The sequence below is a fragment of the Mytilus galloprovincialis genome, chromosome 1 (assembly GCF_965363235.1).
Source record: "Mytilus galloprovincialis chromosome 1, xbMytGall1.hap1.1, whole genome shotgun sequence".
In the NCBI taxonomy this organism is placed as follows: Eukaryota; Metazoa; Mollusca; class Bivalvia; order Mytilida; family Mytilidae; genus Mytilus; species Mytilus galloprovincialis.
In genome coordinates, this window is record NC_134838.1 from 8196693 (window position 1) to 8216232 (window position 19540).

At 32.5% G+C, this 19540-nt stretch overlaps 1 protein-coding gene across 1 annotated transcript in view; it reads left to right on the top strand.

Moving 5' to 3' along the window:
- Positions 1–19540, top strand: part of LOC143064564 (uncharacterized) — a 90050-nt gene that overhangs the window by 46074 nt on the left and 24436 nt on the right. The window contains exons 33-42 of the mRNA XM_076237474.1: positions 2325–2497; positions 3355–3482; positions 4718–4859; positions 5173–5424; positions 5966–6008; positions 6397–6551; positions 11039–11130; positions 13524–13569; positions 18202–18456; positions 19020–19074. Of these exons, the coding sequence (XP_076093589.1) occupies positions 2325–2497; positions 3355–3482; positions 4718–4859; positions 5173–5424; positions 5966–6008; positions 6397–6551; positions 11039–11130; positions 13524–13569; positions 18202–18456; positions 19020–19074 (1341 nt within the window). The remainder of the gene's footprint in view (positions 1–2324; positions 2498–3354; positions 3483–4717; positions 4860–5172; positions 5425–5965; positions 6009–6396; positions 6552–11038; positions 11131–13523; positions 13570–18201; positions 18457–19019; positions 19075–19540) is intronic.

The following is a 19540-nucleotide window of genomic DNA, read 5'->3' on the forward strand; positions in this document are numbered from 1 at the left end:
TAGTCATAAAACATATAAGCTTATCATTAAATAGGTCAAACTCACCTTTTGTTTACAGTGTCAGTTGACAGTTTAAATGATCAACAAAGATGAGCATGCAAACCAAAAGACTGATATACTATAAGCTCTAAATTGCTGAAATTGCAGAAATGAAATGTGTTTATTTTTGTTTAAATTGATCTTTATTTGCCTTGACTGCAAGGAAAGAAAAAGAGGAAAGATTTTATTAACATAATAATAAAGTATAGCATTACTGATTTTTAAATAAGCCTAAGCTACCCCAAAAAATAATGTTCTGCCATTTGAGTCCTGAATGTTAGACCATGACCCACTAGAGTTCAATTACAGGTATCTATGGTAGATTATTTTTTGTAATAGTAAAAATTGAAGAACTTTGCTTTGATTAAATAGAACTAGAACACACCCGCGACATCGGGAGTCCGTGACTGAATGAAGTATCTAATTATGTGTAAGCCTTATTTTAGCCTGGATTTTTAGTATTGGTATTGTCATCTGATAAAGTCATGCTGGTTATAAGATGCACGGTTTTCTCTGCTTTCTAAATGTATCTGTTTGAACCCGTCGACCTCGAAACTTATTAATTATTGGTAATCTTAATTTTTTGGAAAACAAAAGGGCCGGGAATGTTGTAATTTTTGGGATACAATTGCTTTCAAGCAATCTGTAGACTTATACGATTGGCTCAGGGTGTCATGCCCTCATGTCAACCGTTTTATTCTAAACATAAAGGAACATCTCAGATTCTTATGATTGTCTTGGTTAAAAGGTAAAAACAAACAAATGGATTGAACTTAAACAACTTTCCTATAATGTTCTTTTCATAATCTTCATGTTTGATATTTCCCTTGACTTATATGCGTGTTTTTAACAACACCGAAAATCAGAATTAAGCAGTATTTATATTTAGTGTTTTTATAAATTTAGAAATTCCCCAGATGTGATAAAAATGCGAGAGTTATGCGCATGGGTATAGTTTTTTTGACTTCAAGGGGTATTAGATTGAATGGTTGCTCTGGATTCCCCACTCAATTGATTAATTTATAACTCATGGGAACCTTTCTATGTATGTCTGCTATTGAGGGTTATTGTTGTTGCATTATTTTAAATCATATGCATCATTTGAATTAAAATAAATGTAGTCCACATCGTAAAAGTAACTACAACACCCCTTCAGGCGAAATGGAGTCTTCCATATTATCGTTTCTAGTTGTCAGCCATCCGGAAGTAACTTCCGTGAATTCTGAATTAAAACAACACGTTGAGAAAAATAAACTTGTTCTGTCGATAAACATTGTATTATATTTAAAACGATCGCAATTTAAACCTAGGAATGTGTACAGAAAGATGTCATGATAACTGACCCAAAGGAAATTAAATATTTAAAGAGTTAGGAATGGGGTTCCTCCTAGAATTAACGTAGGAAAATAGGTGATAAGATACGAAGTGAAATACTTCTCTCACTCTGAGTCTCTGTGACTGTTGAGGAAAGTAAACTTAGAATTGATAGAACAAAACTAAAACACAATAGGATAAGTATATTGTTCACATACTTTTATCCGGGATTGGCTATTTTGTAACTAGTTAGATTACGTATATTTTACATGTGCAGTTGAATTAGTTTTGAAAATAATATTATCCAGCTACATGTATACATGTGTCAATGAAAACAATGGCAATTGTATCCATCAGAGCAATCTGCTCTTTGATTTATTAATGCCATTGTCCTATATTAGTTATATATAAAGTTGAATTCTTTTATTCACCGTTTTTACGTCATGCCGGCTAACAAGTTGGATACTGTACCTACCGGTAAGCCTTATTTTAGTCTGGATTTTTAGTATTCGTATTATCATCTTATAAAGTCATGCTGATTAAAATACTACAACCTGAAACAAACCGACAATAATAGAATTTAATAGTGTCAACCCTGTATAATGAAGAAGTTTAGGTGTGATTATGACCTGTGTATATAGCAAATCCTAAATACACAGTTTGGTGGTGCGCTTGACTGATGTGGAACGTACAGATTAGGTAAAGTAACAGGTGTCATATACTATTTGTATCGGTATCAGATTCGACCCGGAACTTGTTAATTATTGGTAGTATTAATTATGTGGAAAACAAAAAGGTCTGAATTGGTGTAATTTTTAATCAACACCATTGTCCTATATTAGATACATATAAAGTTGAATTCTTTGATTCGTCGTTTTTACCCCATGCTGGCTAACAAATTGGACCTCGTTATTTTAGTATTATAGATAAATGAAATAGATTGATAACAATATAATTTCATATATATTTAGCTTAAAGATAGAAAAGACAGACTTGGAAACTGTTGTAACATTTGGAGGTGGTCTCTGTGAACCTGGATCTTACCCCGACGATGAAAATTGTTTGGTTACAATCAACCTCCTGGATCAAGCTGTTCTACCCTTGCCAATATGTTTTCCTAATGGCAGTTACTCGTGGCCTGACAGTAAGTTAATTTATTATGTTATCCTAATGGCAGTTACTCGTGGCCTGACAGTAAGTTAATTTATTATGTTATCCTAATGGCAGTTACTCGTGGCCTGACAGTAAGTTAATTTATTATGTTATCCTAATGGCAGTTACTCGTGGCCTGACAGTAAGTTAATTTATTATGTTATCCTAATGGCAGTTACTCGTGGCCTGACAGTAAGTTAATTTATTATGTTATCCTAATGGCAGTTACTGGTGTCCTGACAGTAAGTTAATTTATTATGTTATCCTAATGGCAGTTACTCGTGGCCTGACAGTAAGTTAATTTATTATGTTATCCTGATGGCAGTTACTCGTGGCCTGACAGTAAGTTAATTTATTATGTTATCCTGATGGCAGTTACTCTTGGCCTGACAGTAAGTTAATTTATTATGTTATCCTGATGGCAGTTACTCGTGGCCTGACAGTAAGTTAATTTATTATGTTATCCTAATGGCAGTTACTCGTGGCCTGACAGTAAGTTAATTTATTATGTTATCCTAATGGCAGTTACTCGTGGCCTAACAGTAAGTTAATTTATTATGTTTTCCTAATGGCAGTTATTCATGGCCTGACAGTTAGGTAATTTATTATGTTATCCTGATGGAAGTTCCTCTGGGCCTGACATTATATTACATTGATAATGAGAAAGTAAAAAAAAAGCAGATAATAAAAATTGCTCTTGTGGATAATGCATCGTAAAATTTGGGATTGAAATTTTATTTTGTGTTACAAGAATTAATGGTCAACTTATTTTACACTGAACCAATGCATTAACAGTTCAGTTATGTGTCCTTTTTCAGACTTATATATTGTACTTTTTTATAATTGCAGTAAATTGGGCAACATACTTTAGCAAGGAAGCTGTCCTGGAAAGACTGAAACAGGCAGGCAAAAAGGCAGCTAAGCAGTTGGCCGGCAATCTAGCTGAAGAAGCATTGGCTGCTCTTGGTTTACCGGCAGTAAGTTTTTTTTTGAGAAAGTGCTGTTTTAATTTGATATGCCAAATTTTTCTATATTGTTAAAGATAGATCTGTTTTATCTGTAAATTTCCTCAACCCTAACCTTGTAAATCATCATTTTAGTTCATATTTTAGAAAGAGCTATTTAATTACATTTTTTACAGAAATTCATAAAACAACATATTTTTTATCATATGTATAATTCATCCACGTTATAGAAAATTAAAATAAGTTGATGTGCTTGTAATAGAGATACACGCTTTTTAAAAGAAAAGTTTTATGCTGGAAAAAAGTTGAAAATTGAAGTGAACCTAATTTTTGTTTAAAATTGTATAAAAACAAATTTTTCATATATTTAAACTCAGTTTACCTAAACATAAATTTACCAGAGCTATATATAAGTCTATAAATAACTTTTCTCATAATTTCAATCGAAACTGGTAAAAAATTATGAATAAGGCAGAGATAGTCTTTCAGTGTTATCATTAGAACTTAATTAATTGGACTAGTACTGATAATAAAATAATAATGCTTATTTTATACGGCTGAAATATAAAGTTTGATGAAGCAGCTTGGATTATGACTGATTCAAGTACAAATAAAATAGAAATTTAAATCTGCACTTCTGAGTGTAAATTTTTCCAGCAAAAAAAAAACGTATGATGTGAAAAAAATAATATTTACGTGCTATGATAATTATCTGGATTTTCACTTTTATATCCCCTGAGTCATCAGGCAAAGGAGATATAAGACTAATACCACCATTGTTTCCCCCTTATTTAGTCTTTGTGAAATTGGCACTTTTTAAAAAGTTGTGCAGAATTTATCTTTCTTTCAATTAAAGAAATACCTGGCATGAGTAAAGTTTTATCCTGTCCCAACACAAACAAAATTTCACATAACATTTTATTGCATTTAAGATAATCACCAGTACTGGAAGTTAACTAATCAAATTTTCACCCCTTTTCTTCCCGTTTACAAGCTTTAGTAACCATGTAACCTCAAGTTTCCAAAATATTTTTTTAGAAACACCAAATAAAAAAAGAATGGTGCTCTGAAACACCCAAGGTATATGTTTATTACTGAGAAATTTACGTACTATGATTTGGTGGTATTACACCTATAGGGTACAGACGAGGAATATGAGCCTATATCCCCTGTCAAGGTAACCTATCAAATTTCAGGATTAGTCAGACTCTTTCACTACAGTATAATATACCTATATATCTTTGTAGGATTTACTTTCTGCGACTGGACCATGCCCCAGACCAGAAAATATGACATTGGCCATATTGAAAGGCAAGATGATTGATTCAGATCTAAGCACCATTGGTACAAGACTTGATCTGAATGACAGATATGAACTGTATGATAGAAGTAAGTATATATCTTAAAGACTTAAACCATAGACTAGATTTCAATTAATTTTTCAAACACCCACTTTAAATTAGTATTTTAGCTAGGCTCACATTTTTTTTTATTTTAGCAAATTCTGACATTGATATGGCTATTTGACTTTGAAAATTAAATGAAAGTTTTTTCATCTTGCTGTGTTTTCAATTATAATTAAACACATGATAAAGGTTACTAAATGTTAAAGACATAAGTGAATAAAAGTTGTAATTTTCCTTATCATGTCTGATACACATCATCACTTTATATCATAAAGAAATATTTCTTTTTTTTCCAGGCTGTTCCATAGCACTAATCAATAAAACCCTGACTCTTCCTGCTATAACTAACCCAACACTGAGGAAACATCTGTACTACCAAATGTCTCCAAACTGTATGAGATTTGATGCCTGTGCTGATATAACCATCAAGGCCATAGACTACACCAAAGCATTGAAGGCCTACGTAGAACTGGATCCCTGTCACTTCATCCTTTATGCTGGTTTTGAGAAATGGGAACGTCAATTCATCCTGATTTCTTATGAATGGGGTAAGTTGTAGTAATGTTGTAATGTTGCACAGTGAAGACAAACACATAATGAAATTTACGAAAATGTTGTTTTTTTTTTAGACAAGGGCTTTTTTTATATAGTGATGCACTACACACTCATCTCTTGTTTTTTTTGTCAGTAACAATATTTGTATACTTAGGAGATTGAGACTGGATAAAATCAAGTTTCATTATCATAAACGTATTTACACTTTTGGTATTTAGCTGAATTTTGTCTCCGAATGACCTTAGATGTGCTCTGAATAACCTTATGACAACAAGCAACAATCATTTTTTAATTATGACATCAAACTTTTTAAATTGTGATGTCAAATTTTACGGGAACTTGTGTGATTTTAGGTAATGGCGGACAAATTTGCATACTAGTGTAAATACGTCTATTATATCTAATATTCTCTTAAAATTTCATTTTTGATTTCAGATTATTTTTATTATATGATTTTAGTTGCTCATGCATAAACAATAATTCACTGTTTATTTACATATCAAAAATTTTAATGTTATAATTTATTTTTTTCAGGAAAAGAAGAAGTACTTGAAATAACACCTGAGATAAAGGTGATGTAAGTATTTATCAAATATTTTTTTCTGTGTGCCTTTTTGGGGTTTCAAATTCTAAAACTTGCAGCCCTCCTTATTTTTTATTTAAAAATGGTAGGCAACACACATCTTCCTTTGAAAATTCGCACATTTTAGCTAAACGTTTTTTTAGTGTACTAGTACTCCCTGTCCCCAGAACACTTTTGGAGATACCAAAAACAATTTATTAGTTGGTATGTGTGATTGGTAAAATAAAAACACTCAGTAGATCAAGTTCATTATGATTATTAACATGTGCTTTTAAATAAAAAGTTTTTCTTAGAGTACACAAATTTTATTTTCAACAGTATCGTAAAATGACTTTAAACTGTATATTTCAAAAAATGATTTGAAAATCCCTTTCTGTTACAGGATCAAGATAGATCGTGACGCTGATGTAAAGAAGGTATTCAGCGTGAACTTTGGACTCCGAATTTGTATAGCGGGAGACTGCATCATTGACGAGTATTTCATACAAGATTATGAAGTTCCCATACCTCTTTGTAATGAAAATTTCACATTACCAGGTTAGTCACATGATCACAATGAAAATATCACATAACCAGGTCAGTCACATGATCACAATAAAAATATCACATAACCAGGTGTCACATGATCACAATGAAAATATCACATTACCAGGTCAATCACATGATCACAATGAAAATATCACATTACCAGGTCAGTCACATGATCACAATGAAAATATCACATAACCAGGTTAGTCACATGATCACAATGAAAATATCACATTACCAGGTCAATCACATGATCACAATGAAAATATCACATTACCAGGTCAGTCACATGATCACAATGAAAATATCACATAACCAGGTTAGTCACATGATCACAATGAAAATATCACATAACCAGGTAAGTCACATGGCAACAATGCAAATTTCACATTACCAGGTCGGTCACATGATCACAATGAAAATATCATATAACCAGGTATTAAAGTCACATGATCACAATGAAAGAAGGGACATTAGTCACATAATCACAATGAAAGAAGTGACATTAGTCACATGATCACAATGAAAGAAGGGACATTAGTCACATGATCACAATGAAATTAGGGACATTAGCCACATGCTCACAATGAAAGAAGTGACATTAGTCACATGATCACAATGAAAGAAGTGACATTAGTCACATGATCACAATGAAAGAAGTGACATTAGTCACATGATCATAATGTAATTAGGGACATTAGCCACATGCTCACAATGAAAGAAGGGACATTAGTCACATGATCACAATGAAAGAAGTGACATTAGTCACATGATCACAATGAAAGAAGGGACATTAGTCACATGATCACAATGAAAGAAGGGACATTAGTCACATGATCACAATGAAATTAGGGACATTAGCCACATGCTCACAATGAAAGAAGGGACATTAGTCACATGATCACAATGAAAAAAGGGACATTAGTCACATGATCACAATGAAAGAAGTGACATTAGTCACATGATCACAATGAAATTAGGGACATAAGCCACATGCTCACAATGAAAGAAGGGACATTAGTCACATGATCACAATGAAAAAAGGGACATTAGTCACATGATCACAATGAAAGAAGGAACATTAGTCACATGATCACAATGAAATTAGGGACATTAGCCACATGCTCACAATGAAAGAAGGGACATTAGTCACATGATCACAATGAAAAAAGGGACATTAGTCACATGATCACAATGAAATTAGGGACATTAGTCACATGATCACAATAAAAGAAGGGACATTAGTCACATAATCACAATGAAAGAAGGGACATTAGTCACATGATCACAATGAAATTAGGGACATTAGCCACATGCTCACAATGAAAGAAGGGACATTAGTCACATGATCACAATGAAAAAAGGGACATTAGTCACATAATCACAATAAAAGAACGGATATTGGAGTAAATACAGTATTTAGAATACCACAAGAAAATGGGTACAAATTAAAAAGAATAATAGGACATGCAATATAGTACATTTAAAAATATATGGGATTAAGTTGTTAGTGGCTTTGAACTAGCTGTCAGATAACTGCGAGTACTCTCAGATCTGTTCCTAGTGTCTTTTTGTTGTTAGAATGTACAAGTACCCCGCCACATTCACTTGTATTTTTAGCTTACATGGCCCAAAGGGCCAAGTGAGCTTATGCCATCAATTGGTGTCCATCGTTGTCCACCGTCTGTCGTCGTCTGTCGTCTTAAACTATTTCAAGAATCTTCTCCTCTGAAACTACTGGGCCAAATACTTCCAAACTTTAACTGAATGTTCCTTAGGGTATCTAGTTTATAAATTGTATCGGAAGTTTTGATCTATCAACAAACATGGTCGCCATTGCTAAAAATAGAACATAGTGGTCAAATGCAGTTTTTGGCTTATAACTCAAAAACCGAAGCATTTCGAGCAAATCTGACTGGGGTAAAATTGATTAACAGGTGAAGATCTATCTGCCCTGAAATTTTCAGATGAATCGGACAACCAATTGTTGGGTTGCTGCACCTGAATTGGAAATTTTAAGGAAATTTTGCTGTTTTTGGTTATTATCATGAATATTATTATAGGTAGAGATAAACTGTAAACAGCAAAAATGTTCAGCAAAGTAAGACCTAAAAATAAGTTAACATGACTGAAATGGTCAGTTGACCCCTTTAGGAGTTATTGCCCTTTATAGTCAATTTTTAAACATTTTTCGTAAATCTTAGTTATCTTTTACAAAAATCTTCTCCTCTGAAACTATTGGGCCAAATTGAACTAAACTTGGCCACAACCATCATTGGGGTATCTAGTTTAAAAATTGTGTCCAGTGACCTGGCCAACCAACCAAAATGGCCGCCATGGCTAAAAATAGAACATAGGGGTAAAATGCAGTTTTTGGCTTATAACTCAAAAACCAAAGCATTTAGAGCAAATCTGACAGGGGTTAATTTGATTATCAGGTCAAGATCTATCTGCCCTGAAATTTTCAGATGAATTGGACAACCAATTGTTGGGTTGCTGCCCCTGAATTGGTAATTTTAAGGAAATTTTGCTGTTTTGGTTATTATCTTGAATATTATTATAGATAGAGATAAACTGTCAACAGCAATAATGTTCAGCAAAGTTAGATTTACAAATAAGTCAACATGACTGAAATGGTCAGTTGACCCCTTTAGGAGTTATTGCCCTTTATAGTCAATTTTTAACCATTTTTCGTAAATCTTAGTAATCTTTTACAAAAATCTTCTCCTCTGAAACTACTGGGCTAAATTAATCCAAACTTGGCCACAATCATCTTTTGGGTATCTAGTTTAAAAAATGTGTCCGGTGACCTGGCCATCCAAACAAGATGGATGCCACGGCTAAAAGTAGAACATAGGGGTAAAATGTCAAAAACCAAAGCATTAAGATCAAATGACTGTGGTTGAATTGTTTATCAGGTCAAAATCTATCTGCCCTGAAATATTCAGATGGATCGGACGACACGTTGCTAGGTTGCTGCCCCTGAATTGGTAATTTTAAGGAAATTTTGCAGTTTTTAGCTCACCTTTCCTAAAAGGAAATATGAGCTTTTCTCATCACTTGGCGTCCGTCGTCGTCGTCTGTGGTCGTTAACAATTTTTCAAACATCTTCTCCTCTGAAACTACTGAATGGATTTGGATAAAACTTAGCATGATTGTTCTTTAGATTATCCTGCACAAAGTTTGTGCTTCGATTTTTGATCTGTCAAAAAACATGGCCGCCGTTACTTAAAATAGAACATAGGGGTCAAATGCAGTTTTTGGCTTATATCTCAAAAACTAAAGCATTTAAAGCAAATCTGACATGGGGGAAAAAATGTTCATGAGGTCAAGATCTATCAGCCCTGAAATTTTCAGATGAATCAAACAACCTATTGTTGGGTTGCTGCCACTTAATTGGTAATTTTAAGGAAATTTTGCAGTTTTTGGTCATTATCTTGAATATTATTATAGATAAACATAAACTGTAAACAGCAAAAATGATCAGCAAAGTAAGATCTACAAAGAAGTTAATATGACCAAAATTGTCAATTGACCCCTTAAGGGGTTATTGTCCTTTAATGACAATTTTTCACAATTTGTTCATCATATTTGCTAACTTTAAAAAATCTTCTCCTCTAAAACTACTCAACCAAATTCAACCAAACTTCATTTGAATGATCAGTAGGGTGTATAAAATAAAGTTTGTGTTTTATTTTCTATTTCGTCAAAAAACATGGCCGAAGGCATTGTTTACCAGGTGAGCGATTCAGGCTCTTGAGAGCCTCTTGTTGTCCATCTAATGAGTTAAGCCTTTTTCAACTGATTTTTATAGTTTGTTCTTATTTTGTACTGTTATACCACTGTCCCAGGTTAGAGGGAGGGTTGGGATCCCGCTAACATGTTTAACCCCGCCACATTATGTATTTATGTGCCTGTCCCAAGTCAGGAGCCTGTAATTCAGTGGTTGTCGTTTGTTTATGTGTTAATTATTTGTTTTTCGTTCATTTTTTGTACATAAATAAGGCTGTTAGTTTTCTCGTTTGAATTGTTTTACATTGTCATTTCTGGGCCTTTTATAGCTGACTATGCAGTATGGGCCTTGCTCGTTGTTGAAGGTCGTACGGTGACCTATAGCTGTAAATTTCTGTGTCATTTTGGTCTCTTGTGGACAGTTGTCTCATTAGCAATAATACAACATCTTCTTATTTATGTATATTTGTTTTTAAACAAACAAAAACCAAAAAAAAAAAAAAAGTTTTTAAACAAACAAAAACCTTACAAAAAATTAGTTTTTAAACAAACAAAAACCTTAAAAAGGTCAGTTATGAACCATAAAAGGTGAAAATCAATAAATTATTGATATTGTATATAAGAGAGCTTTTACTGAATTTGTTATTAAATAGGAAGTAAGAAAATGTGTATTAATTAATTGAGTTTAATGTGTCAAAAATACAACAACTCAATAACACAGAAAACCCTCAGACATTTAATGTTAGTTTTCATGTTTTTTTCAGGTGGTGGAGCGCTGAAAGACTTTGCTAAAACTCTGGGAGGAGCTATTACAGCTGAGGCTTTTGATCTCATTCTCAGGATGTTAAAATTAGATGTAAGTAGTACACACCAATATCAAGTTTTTTGCCATTGAATGAAATAGATTTTTTCCTGTAAATTTTTTGCGTCACAAAAAAAAAGTTTGACATAACACAGCAAAAGTGATTTTTGGGGAAAGACGGCTTCAAGCCGTCAATTCCCTAATGGGGTTGGCCAGAGTATCATTCCCTCACGTCAATCATTGTTTTGATAGTTTGGAAACCCCCTCAAAATGTCATACTGAAATTGATGACAAAGAGAACAGATTGACTTTAAATACATTTTTTACACATTTCCCTTCTGTTTCTCGTGAAATTATCGTATATTGAGCTTTCCCTTACACTATATACGTTTCTTTTACAGTCCGGAAAAATCAGTATTATGAAATATTCTAAATATATCTAACCTAGTGACGTCATTGTTGGAATGCCACACAGGGATATCCTTTATTCATTATAAAAACCAGTCACAGTATTTGTATACTAATTTAAAATCCGTATTTGTTAAATGTAAACCTAATGATGTTTGCTGTAGTGTAGATCATTCACACACCAACATGCAATGCTTTAATCTGAGTCTGTAATCAGATAATTTGTAGGTTAACTTTTGCGGTAAACAATGTCAATGGGGATACATGAGTTTGGGGAGAGAAACGACAGTTTTCATTGTTTCTGTAAAGTTCTGCTTTTAGAATCTTCCTCCTATACAGGAGCATCTCCATTGATGAGTAATTATACACTAAAATCAAAGTAAATGTTTCTGAACACTTAAAATGTGACATTTAGTATATGATAAGTAGTCTTCTATACAAAAAAAATTTTGTATACCAACATAATTATTAAAATTGTTAAAAAAAAAATAAAAAAGATTAAATGTTGCTTTTTGTAGTTTATACCTATTGAGATTGGGGAGAGCAACTGCAGTTTTCATTCTTTCTGTAAAGTTATGTTTTTAGAATCTTTCTCCAATTAAGGAGCACCTCAATTGATGAGTAATTACCCACTAAAATGAAAGTTTATGTATCTGAACACTAAAAATGTCACATTAAGTATATATATGATAAGTAGTCATCAATTAAAAAATAATTTTGCATACCAACATAATTATTGTAGTGGTCATTTTTTTTTTAAATATTGCTTTTTGTAGTTTAAAGCTATTTATTCATGAATTTTACAGATATATCAAAATGTGGGATCTGGAAACAAACTTCACACAGCTTATATCAATCATATTTGATTTTATAAGTACATGTATCCCTGTGATGAGAGTTGTAACTGGGAACTTTATCAATGGAAAATTAAAACTGAATAGATTTTTCAGTCCTCACTTTCTTGAGAATACTGTCACAAAAAATTGAGAATGGTCTTAGCCTGCCATTCAGTTGTACATAATTAAAATTCTAAAATATATTGTAGTAGTTGTTAAATTCAATTGAATTTTAGATAATTAACTCCCAACTTTAATCAAATGTTTTGATTTAGAAGGTGCAGATCTCATTGGTCCAAATTGTCTCTATGATGAATTCTTGACTAAGGAAATGAAATAACAATAAACAACAATTAGTTTCATTATTGTTAGCCTTTCTATATGTTCTAGCTGTTCATTTGCTCATTCTTTGTATGTAGACTATCAAAAGATACCCCCCTAAAAATTGAAACAATGGCAGTCTTTTCCCTCAGAGCTCTTCAGCTCTTTGATTTTAATTTGACAACTATTTTTCAAATGAGGTCAGTTGGAATAAAATCATATATTATAGATGCTCTAACGTTCCATTCAATTGATTATAACAAAATCTGTAAATGTAAAAGTTCGTGATCTTTTACAAAATAAAAAAAAGGGAACCTGCTATAAATACATAAAATTTGTCCTTATTTTTCTATAATTTCTTTTTATTATTCATTTTCATAGTATCTCTTAAGATCTTTCTTTAAAAGCTAAATATATTTAGAAATACAAATAAATGTATCATATCAATTTATGAAATATGCAGCAACCTATTTTTATACCCCTGTTTACGGGATATATTATGGTATAACGTTGTCTGTCTGTCCATCCGTTGTCAACATGTTGGACAATAACTAAAAAACGCTTTAACCAATTTGCATGAAACTTTGGTGAATTGTTTATATTTATTGATTTGTTTTGTATAATTTTACGTTTCCAAGTTATTGGATTTTATTCAAAAATAAGGGGGGATTGTCCAGTTTATGGACAATAACTCAAAAGTGCTTTGAGCAGTTTTCATGGAACTTTGGTGACTGTTTTATATCTATTAAAATAACCTTCCTTTTGGTTTTTTTTATAAATTTCTGATATGACATTGAGGAGTTAAGGAACTTTATTTTTTGTAAAAGCGACAGTTGTATCATGAGCTCATAGCACAGCTCTTTATTATATTTTTTGTTGTAGACTATTTTCCAGAAAGGAAGCTGTACAGTACCTCCAGGACCCACAGGTATGCAAAATAACCATTTTTGTTGTTGATGTTTTACAACATTTTAATGCCCTCCCACTATTAAATAGCTGGGACATAAAATGTTACCAATGTTATTCATACCATTCTTCTGTCATTCTGAAGTCTAGCAGTTTTTTTCATTATGCCTCTAGATATTTTTGAGTTTTGGTAAATTTGTTTGTAATTATGACTTGCTGATTGAGTTTGCTGTTCGATCAAATCGATTGACTGTTTGCAGAATTATGACAGTTGAATAGAAATTTCATGAAAATTGTACTTGTCCTGATTTCTTTATGATGTCTGCGGATCATGAGTTGTTTTTTTGTACATTACTGTATAATGATGACTTACATATTGAGAGTGTATTTTGTTTTTGTTTTACTGACTGTTTGCAATAAGGCTGCAGGCAGGGACATTCATGTTGTTCTGACATATCTAGTGATATAATTTATCACAATTTAAATAACTTATATGAAAGTTGAAGAAATTGATTGGTATCAAAGAAGAATTCAACACTGTTTTTTTGTTGAGCCTTCGACTTTAGTCGAAAAAGCGAGACATAGCGATCCTACATTCCGTCGTCGTCGGCGGCGGCGGCGGCGTCCACAAATATTCACTCTGTGGTTAAAGTTTTTGAAATTTTAATAACTTTCTTAAACTACACTGGATTTTTACCAAACTTGGACAGAAGCTTGTTTATGATCATAAGATAGTATCCAGAAGTAAGTTTTGTAAAAATAAAATTCCATTTTTGCCGTATTTTACTTATAAATGGACTTAGTTTTTCTGCGGGAAATCATTACTTTCAGTCTGTGGTTAAAGTTTTTAAAATTTTAATAACTTTCTTAAACTATCCTGGGTTTGTACCAAACTTGGACAGAAGCTTGTTTATGATCATAAGATAGTACCCAGAACTAAATTTTGTAAAAAATTAAATCCATTTTTTGGTATTTTACTTTTAAATGGACTTAGATTTTCTACCAGGAAACAACACATTCACTCTGTGGTTAAAGTTTTTAAAACTTTAATAGCTTTCTTATACTATTTTTAATTTGTACCAAACCTGGACAGAAGCTTGTTTATGATCAAAAGCTAGTATCTAGAAGGAAATTTTGTTCAAATTTTGTACCTGTGTATTTTTCTTATAAATGGACTTAAAATTGAGAATGGAAATGGGGAATGTGTCAAAGAGACAACAACCCGCCCAAATAAAAAACAACAGCAGAGGGTCACCAACAGGTCTTCAATGTAGTGAGAAATTCCCGCACCCAGAGGCGTCCTTCAGCTGGCCCCTAAACAAATATATACTAGTCCAGTGATAATGAACGCCATACTAATTTCCAAATTGTACACAAGAAACTAAAATTAAAATAATACAAGACTAACAAAGGCCAGAGGCTCCTGACTTGGGACAGGCGCAAAAATGCGGCGGGGTTAAACATGTTTGTGAGATCTCAACCCTCCCCCTATACCTCTAACCAATGTAGTAAAGTAAACGCATAACAATACGCACATTAAAATTCAGTTCAAGAGAAATCCGAGTCTGATGTCAGAAGATGTAACCAAAGAAAATAAACAAAATGACAGTTTTTCTTCTAGTTAACATTACATACAGTCTGCAGTTAAAATTTGAATAACACTTATTAGATTCATAAACTATCCTGGATTTTTACCAAACTTTGGATAGAAGCTTCTTACAATCAAAAGGAATATTTTTATTGATTTTTTGGAAAATGACGCAGTCATTGTTCCATTACTGCCGACCTGAACTTCATTACATTTCTCTGCCTACCGCGCTTGGTTTTGTATTTACTATTTTCCATACAAACTGGAATCTGCTTGTGTTATCATTATGCATGATCATTGTGTAGTTATCAGCCAGGAACCAGTTTATTCTCGGTTTCATATTTACTATACAAACTAACTGGTTTCTGCTTGTATTCCACTACACTCGAACAAAGTGTTGTAGTTTGACGGGAACCAGTTTAGAATTTGTAAACTACAAAACGTAATCGGTTATTGTTCATTCCGTTTTGGTGTTTCATACCGTTTTATATGGTTTGAATAAGCTTAAGACCCTTCAAACATTAATGTGATAGGTATATTAAAGACTGTTTTACAAAAGGATGGAACTGTTTTACTTTCAAAGTCGTACTATAGTGATATCTGTCATGTACGGATTTCCACTCTCACCGGTTAATTTCTTCTTTTACACGTGCTTTTGAAACTTCCTGTTTAAACATCGCAAGTTTCAAAATTGTTATTTGAGTGAATTAAACTTATTTTTACAATCATGAAGCGTTCCAGAATCATTTTCAAGCAGTTTCTTCTTCTCTTTGATGATGGAAAATAGGTTTTCTCAAGAAAATACCGCAAACGATCGCAGAGGAATTGAAACGTACAAGTCAAGTCAGCACCTGGTTAAATTGGCATCTAGTCAAATCGGCACCTATTTGACGTCAATTCGGCATCCAATAATATTTGTTATAATATTTTCTATTCAATTAATTAATAACTGTTACCAAGTACATAGTGAATATGTTGTTGTGTATTTAGGTAAACAAGGAAACCAAAGTGAATATGTTGTTGTGTATAAAGGTAAACAACGAAGCCCTTACCCAACTGTTGTTCTAACAATTAGACAATTATTAAAATAAAATGGAAAACTATGAGTCCCTTTCAATAAATCAAACTTTCATGCCAAATAATTAGCAAATTTAAGGTGTTTTTTTTTTCAGTAAAGTTTAAACAGCATTAAACCAAAAATCTCGTAAAATGCTCAACTGGTTAAAATAATGCATAAAAATATCCAATATCTCATGTATTAGTCCAAATAATTATGACGTCTGGCAAGGATATTTTATTTTTTTTTCTGGGACGCCTTCCTACGACGTTCGTAGGAAGGCGTCCCAGAAAATAATTAACATAGCCTTGCGGTCATAGGAAGGTGTCCCAGAATAAAATTAAAAAAGCCTTGCCAGACGTAATAATTATTTGGACTACTCATATATATTACATTAAAAATACACCAAAAAAGTCATTTAGTTGAGAAAAATAAATATATATACAAAATGTACATGAACACCCAAAAATGTGAAAGTTAGTATTTAACTCTTTTTGCTTAAATACTGAAAAAATTCTGGCAACCCCTTTCTTATTTTTACTCTTTTTGCTTAAAATACTGTTAAAAATATATATTTAACATGGGTGACGAATTGACTATATCAGGTGTCGATTTAACCAGGTGCTGATTTGTCCAGGTGCCAATTTAACCAGGTGCTGGTTTGACTAGAATTCTTTGACAAATGTTTGAAATTACCTGAGTTTCATTAGACTTAATTCAAATTCAAGTTGAATAATTGGAAAATCATGATTGTTGTTTTAAATTGCTTTGGTGTAAATACTGAATGTATTTATAGCTTGGTATGAGTAAAACATTGAAGATTTTAAAGGAAAAACACAAAAGATAATTGTTTTTAACAGCTTGGTCCCTTTGATCTGAAACAACGAAGCAATAAAATATAGGAACCAAAATATAGCAATCCACTATTATAACCAAAACATGATAAAAATTATTCAACACACAGAAAAAAACATAGTCAGAATCTCACTTCATTTTGAAACAAGTCAATGAAACAAAGTTATAGCAATACATTAACCAAAACATGATTAAGAGTTATTCAACACAAAATAAAACGTTGACAAAATACCACTTTATTTAGAAAGGATTATTATTATTTTTAACAATACCCTATCCAAAACATGATTAAGATTTATTCAACACTTTATTTTGAGACAATGACAACAATTATACTTATAAGAAAACACTTGCTTACAGAGTTATTAAACACAAAACCAATTAAGATTGGGTGCGAACATGTAGGGTGTGAAAGTGAAAGGGGGCGAACATGAGTGGGCGCAAACGTGAATGGGGCGCGAACGGACCCGGATTCAGACTATGTACCAGTGAGAAATATACAAGCCTTTCTACGGTATTTATTTGTACAAATTCAGGTAGTCTTGACCTATTCATTTATCTTAAAAAAACAGCCAGTTGTCACCTTCACTTCACACACACACATATACAAGTATCAATTATATGCTTACGAGACATGTTGCATTGTTAAACTAATTAAGGTATGTGAAAATCAAGACTTGCATAAAAACTATCCCAATATTAGAGACAGTGGCGTCATTTTTCTTCAGAGCTTTCAGCTCTTTGATTTCCTTTTTTTTGTTCAGCCTGAGATTTACAGCAAAAGTAGGCGAGACACTGGGTTCCGCGGAACCCTTACAAATTTTTTTTCTAATTTTTATGTCACTCTGACTGAAATTAAGATAAAGGTGTTTTATGGGAATTGAAACAAAATAAGGATGTTGGCTTGTACAAGAAAATCTTAATATACTGTAACAATAGTTAACGAACAACAGAATGGGAAGGTAATAATTTCTAGATACCTACTTAAGTTCCCATTGATAAAATTGAGAATGGAAATGGGGAATATGTCAAAGAGACAACAACCCGACCAAAGAGCAGAAGAACCTCTTTTTGATAACATACACATGTATGTTACATTATTGCTAAACTTTAAGGATTCTTTAAATTGTAAATATAATTCTTCATTGATCTAGATTGTCCATGGAATATTGATGTAAAATCATACCTACCAGCTGGTGTAAAACATCTTGTAACCTGTGAGATGCCTGATAACTGTTTTGGATTAGACTGTTGTATCGACGTGAAGTTTACATTACCACCAGCTTTAGGAGGCAGAGTGATAGCATACTCTGTTCCATTCTGGTTCAAGATGAGTCCATGTGACTTTACCATTGATGTTGGATTTGGAACCTGGACCTATAAAAAGACTCTCTTTGAGTATGCTTGGGGTAAGATTTATTCTGTTAGCTTAATTCTTTACCATTGCTGTTAGATTTGGAACCTGGACCTATAAGAAGACTCTCTTTGAGTATGCTTGGGGTAAGATTTATTCTGTTAGCTTAATTCTTTACCATTGATGTTGGATTTGGAACCTGGACCTATAAAAATGAGTATGCTTGGGATAAGATTTATTCTGTTAGCTTAATTCTTTACCATGATATTGAAAATGTTTATGTGTTTACAGTGAAAAAAAATATTACACCTTATAACCAGGGTAAAAACATGTTTAGACTTTTGGCAAGGATATATCTAGACTTAGAGCAAAACCATATCTAGACTTAGAACAAGAACATATCTAGTCTTAGGGCAAGAACATATCTAGTCTTAGGGCAAGAACCATGTTATAATGAGCTTGTCCTTTCTAGAAATCAATATAATGACCTGTTTGATGTTTTTGATATGAACTTAGCTTATTATTCCGTCTTTATTCTTTCATATGGAGAAAGTCATCAGTTTTATTTATTTGTTCTGTATATGTAGATGTATATGAATATTTCATAATATTTCATAGGTACACAGAAAGAACTGACCATTGGTGATGGTGATCCAGCACCCGTTAAAATTTTGTAAGTACTTTGTATAAAGCATGATTGGTAAAAGTATACTATTAAAGTAAATCACAGCATTAAATTTTAGTATTTGTACATTTTGGATACTTTACCTGTAAACAGGTTTTTAAGGTTTCGAATTACGTGTGAACTCAGCATAAGGTTTGTTCATAACACAGCCCAGACACATTATTTCAAGTTTCATCAGCAATACCCCAGAGCTAAATGAATATTTTTGGGAGAGTTATGCCCCTTGTAAATAAAATGTGGAAAATCAACATTATGAATGCTCTCGCACCTACATTTCTCATGGAAGTTTCATGAACAAACTGTGTGAACTGGTTGCATCAGCAATATCTCAGTTGAGATAGAAAAAATCCATTATATTTTTAGGAAAGTTTGAAATAATAGTGATATTGAAAAAAAAAGTATATCAGTGGATGATATTGGCTACTCTGTAGTGATCTTGGTTGATTTTAAACCA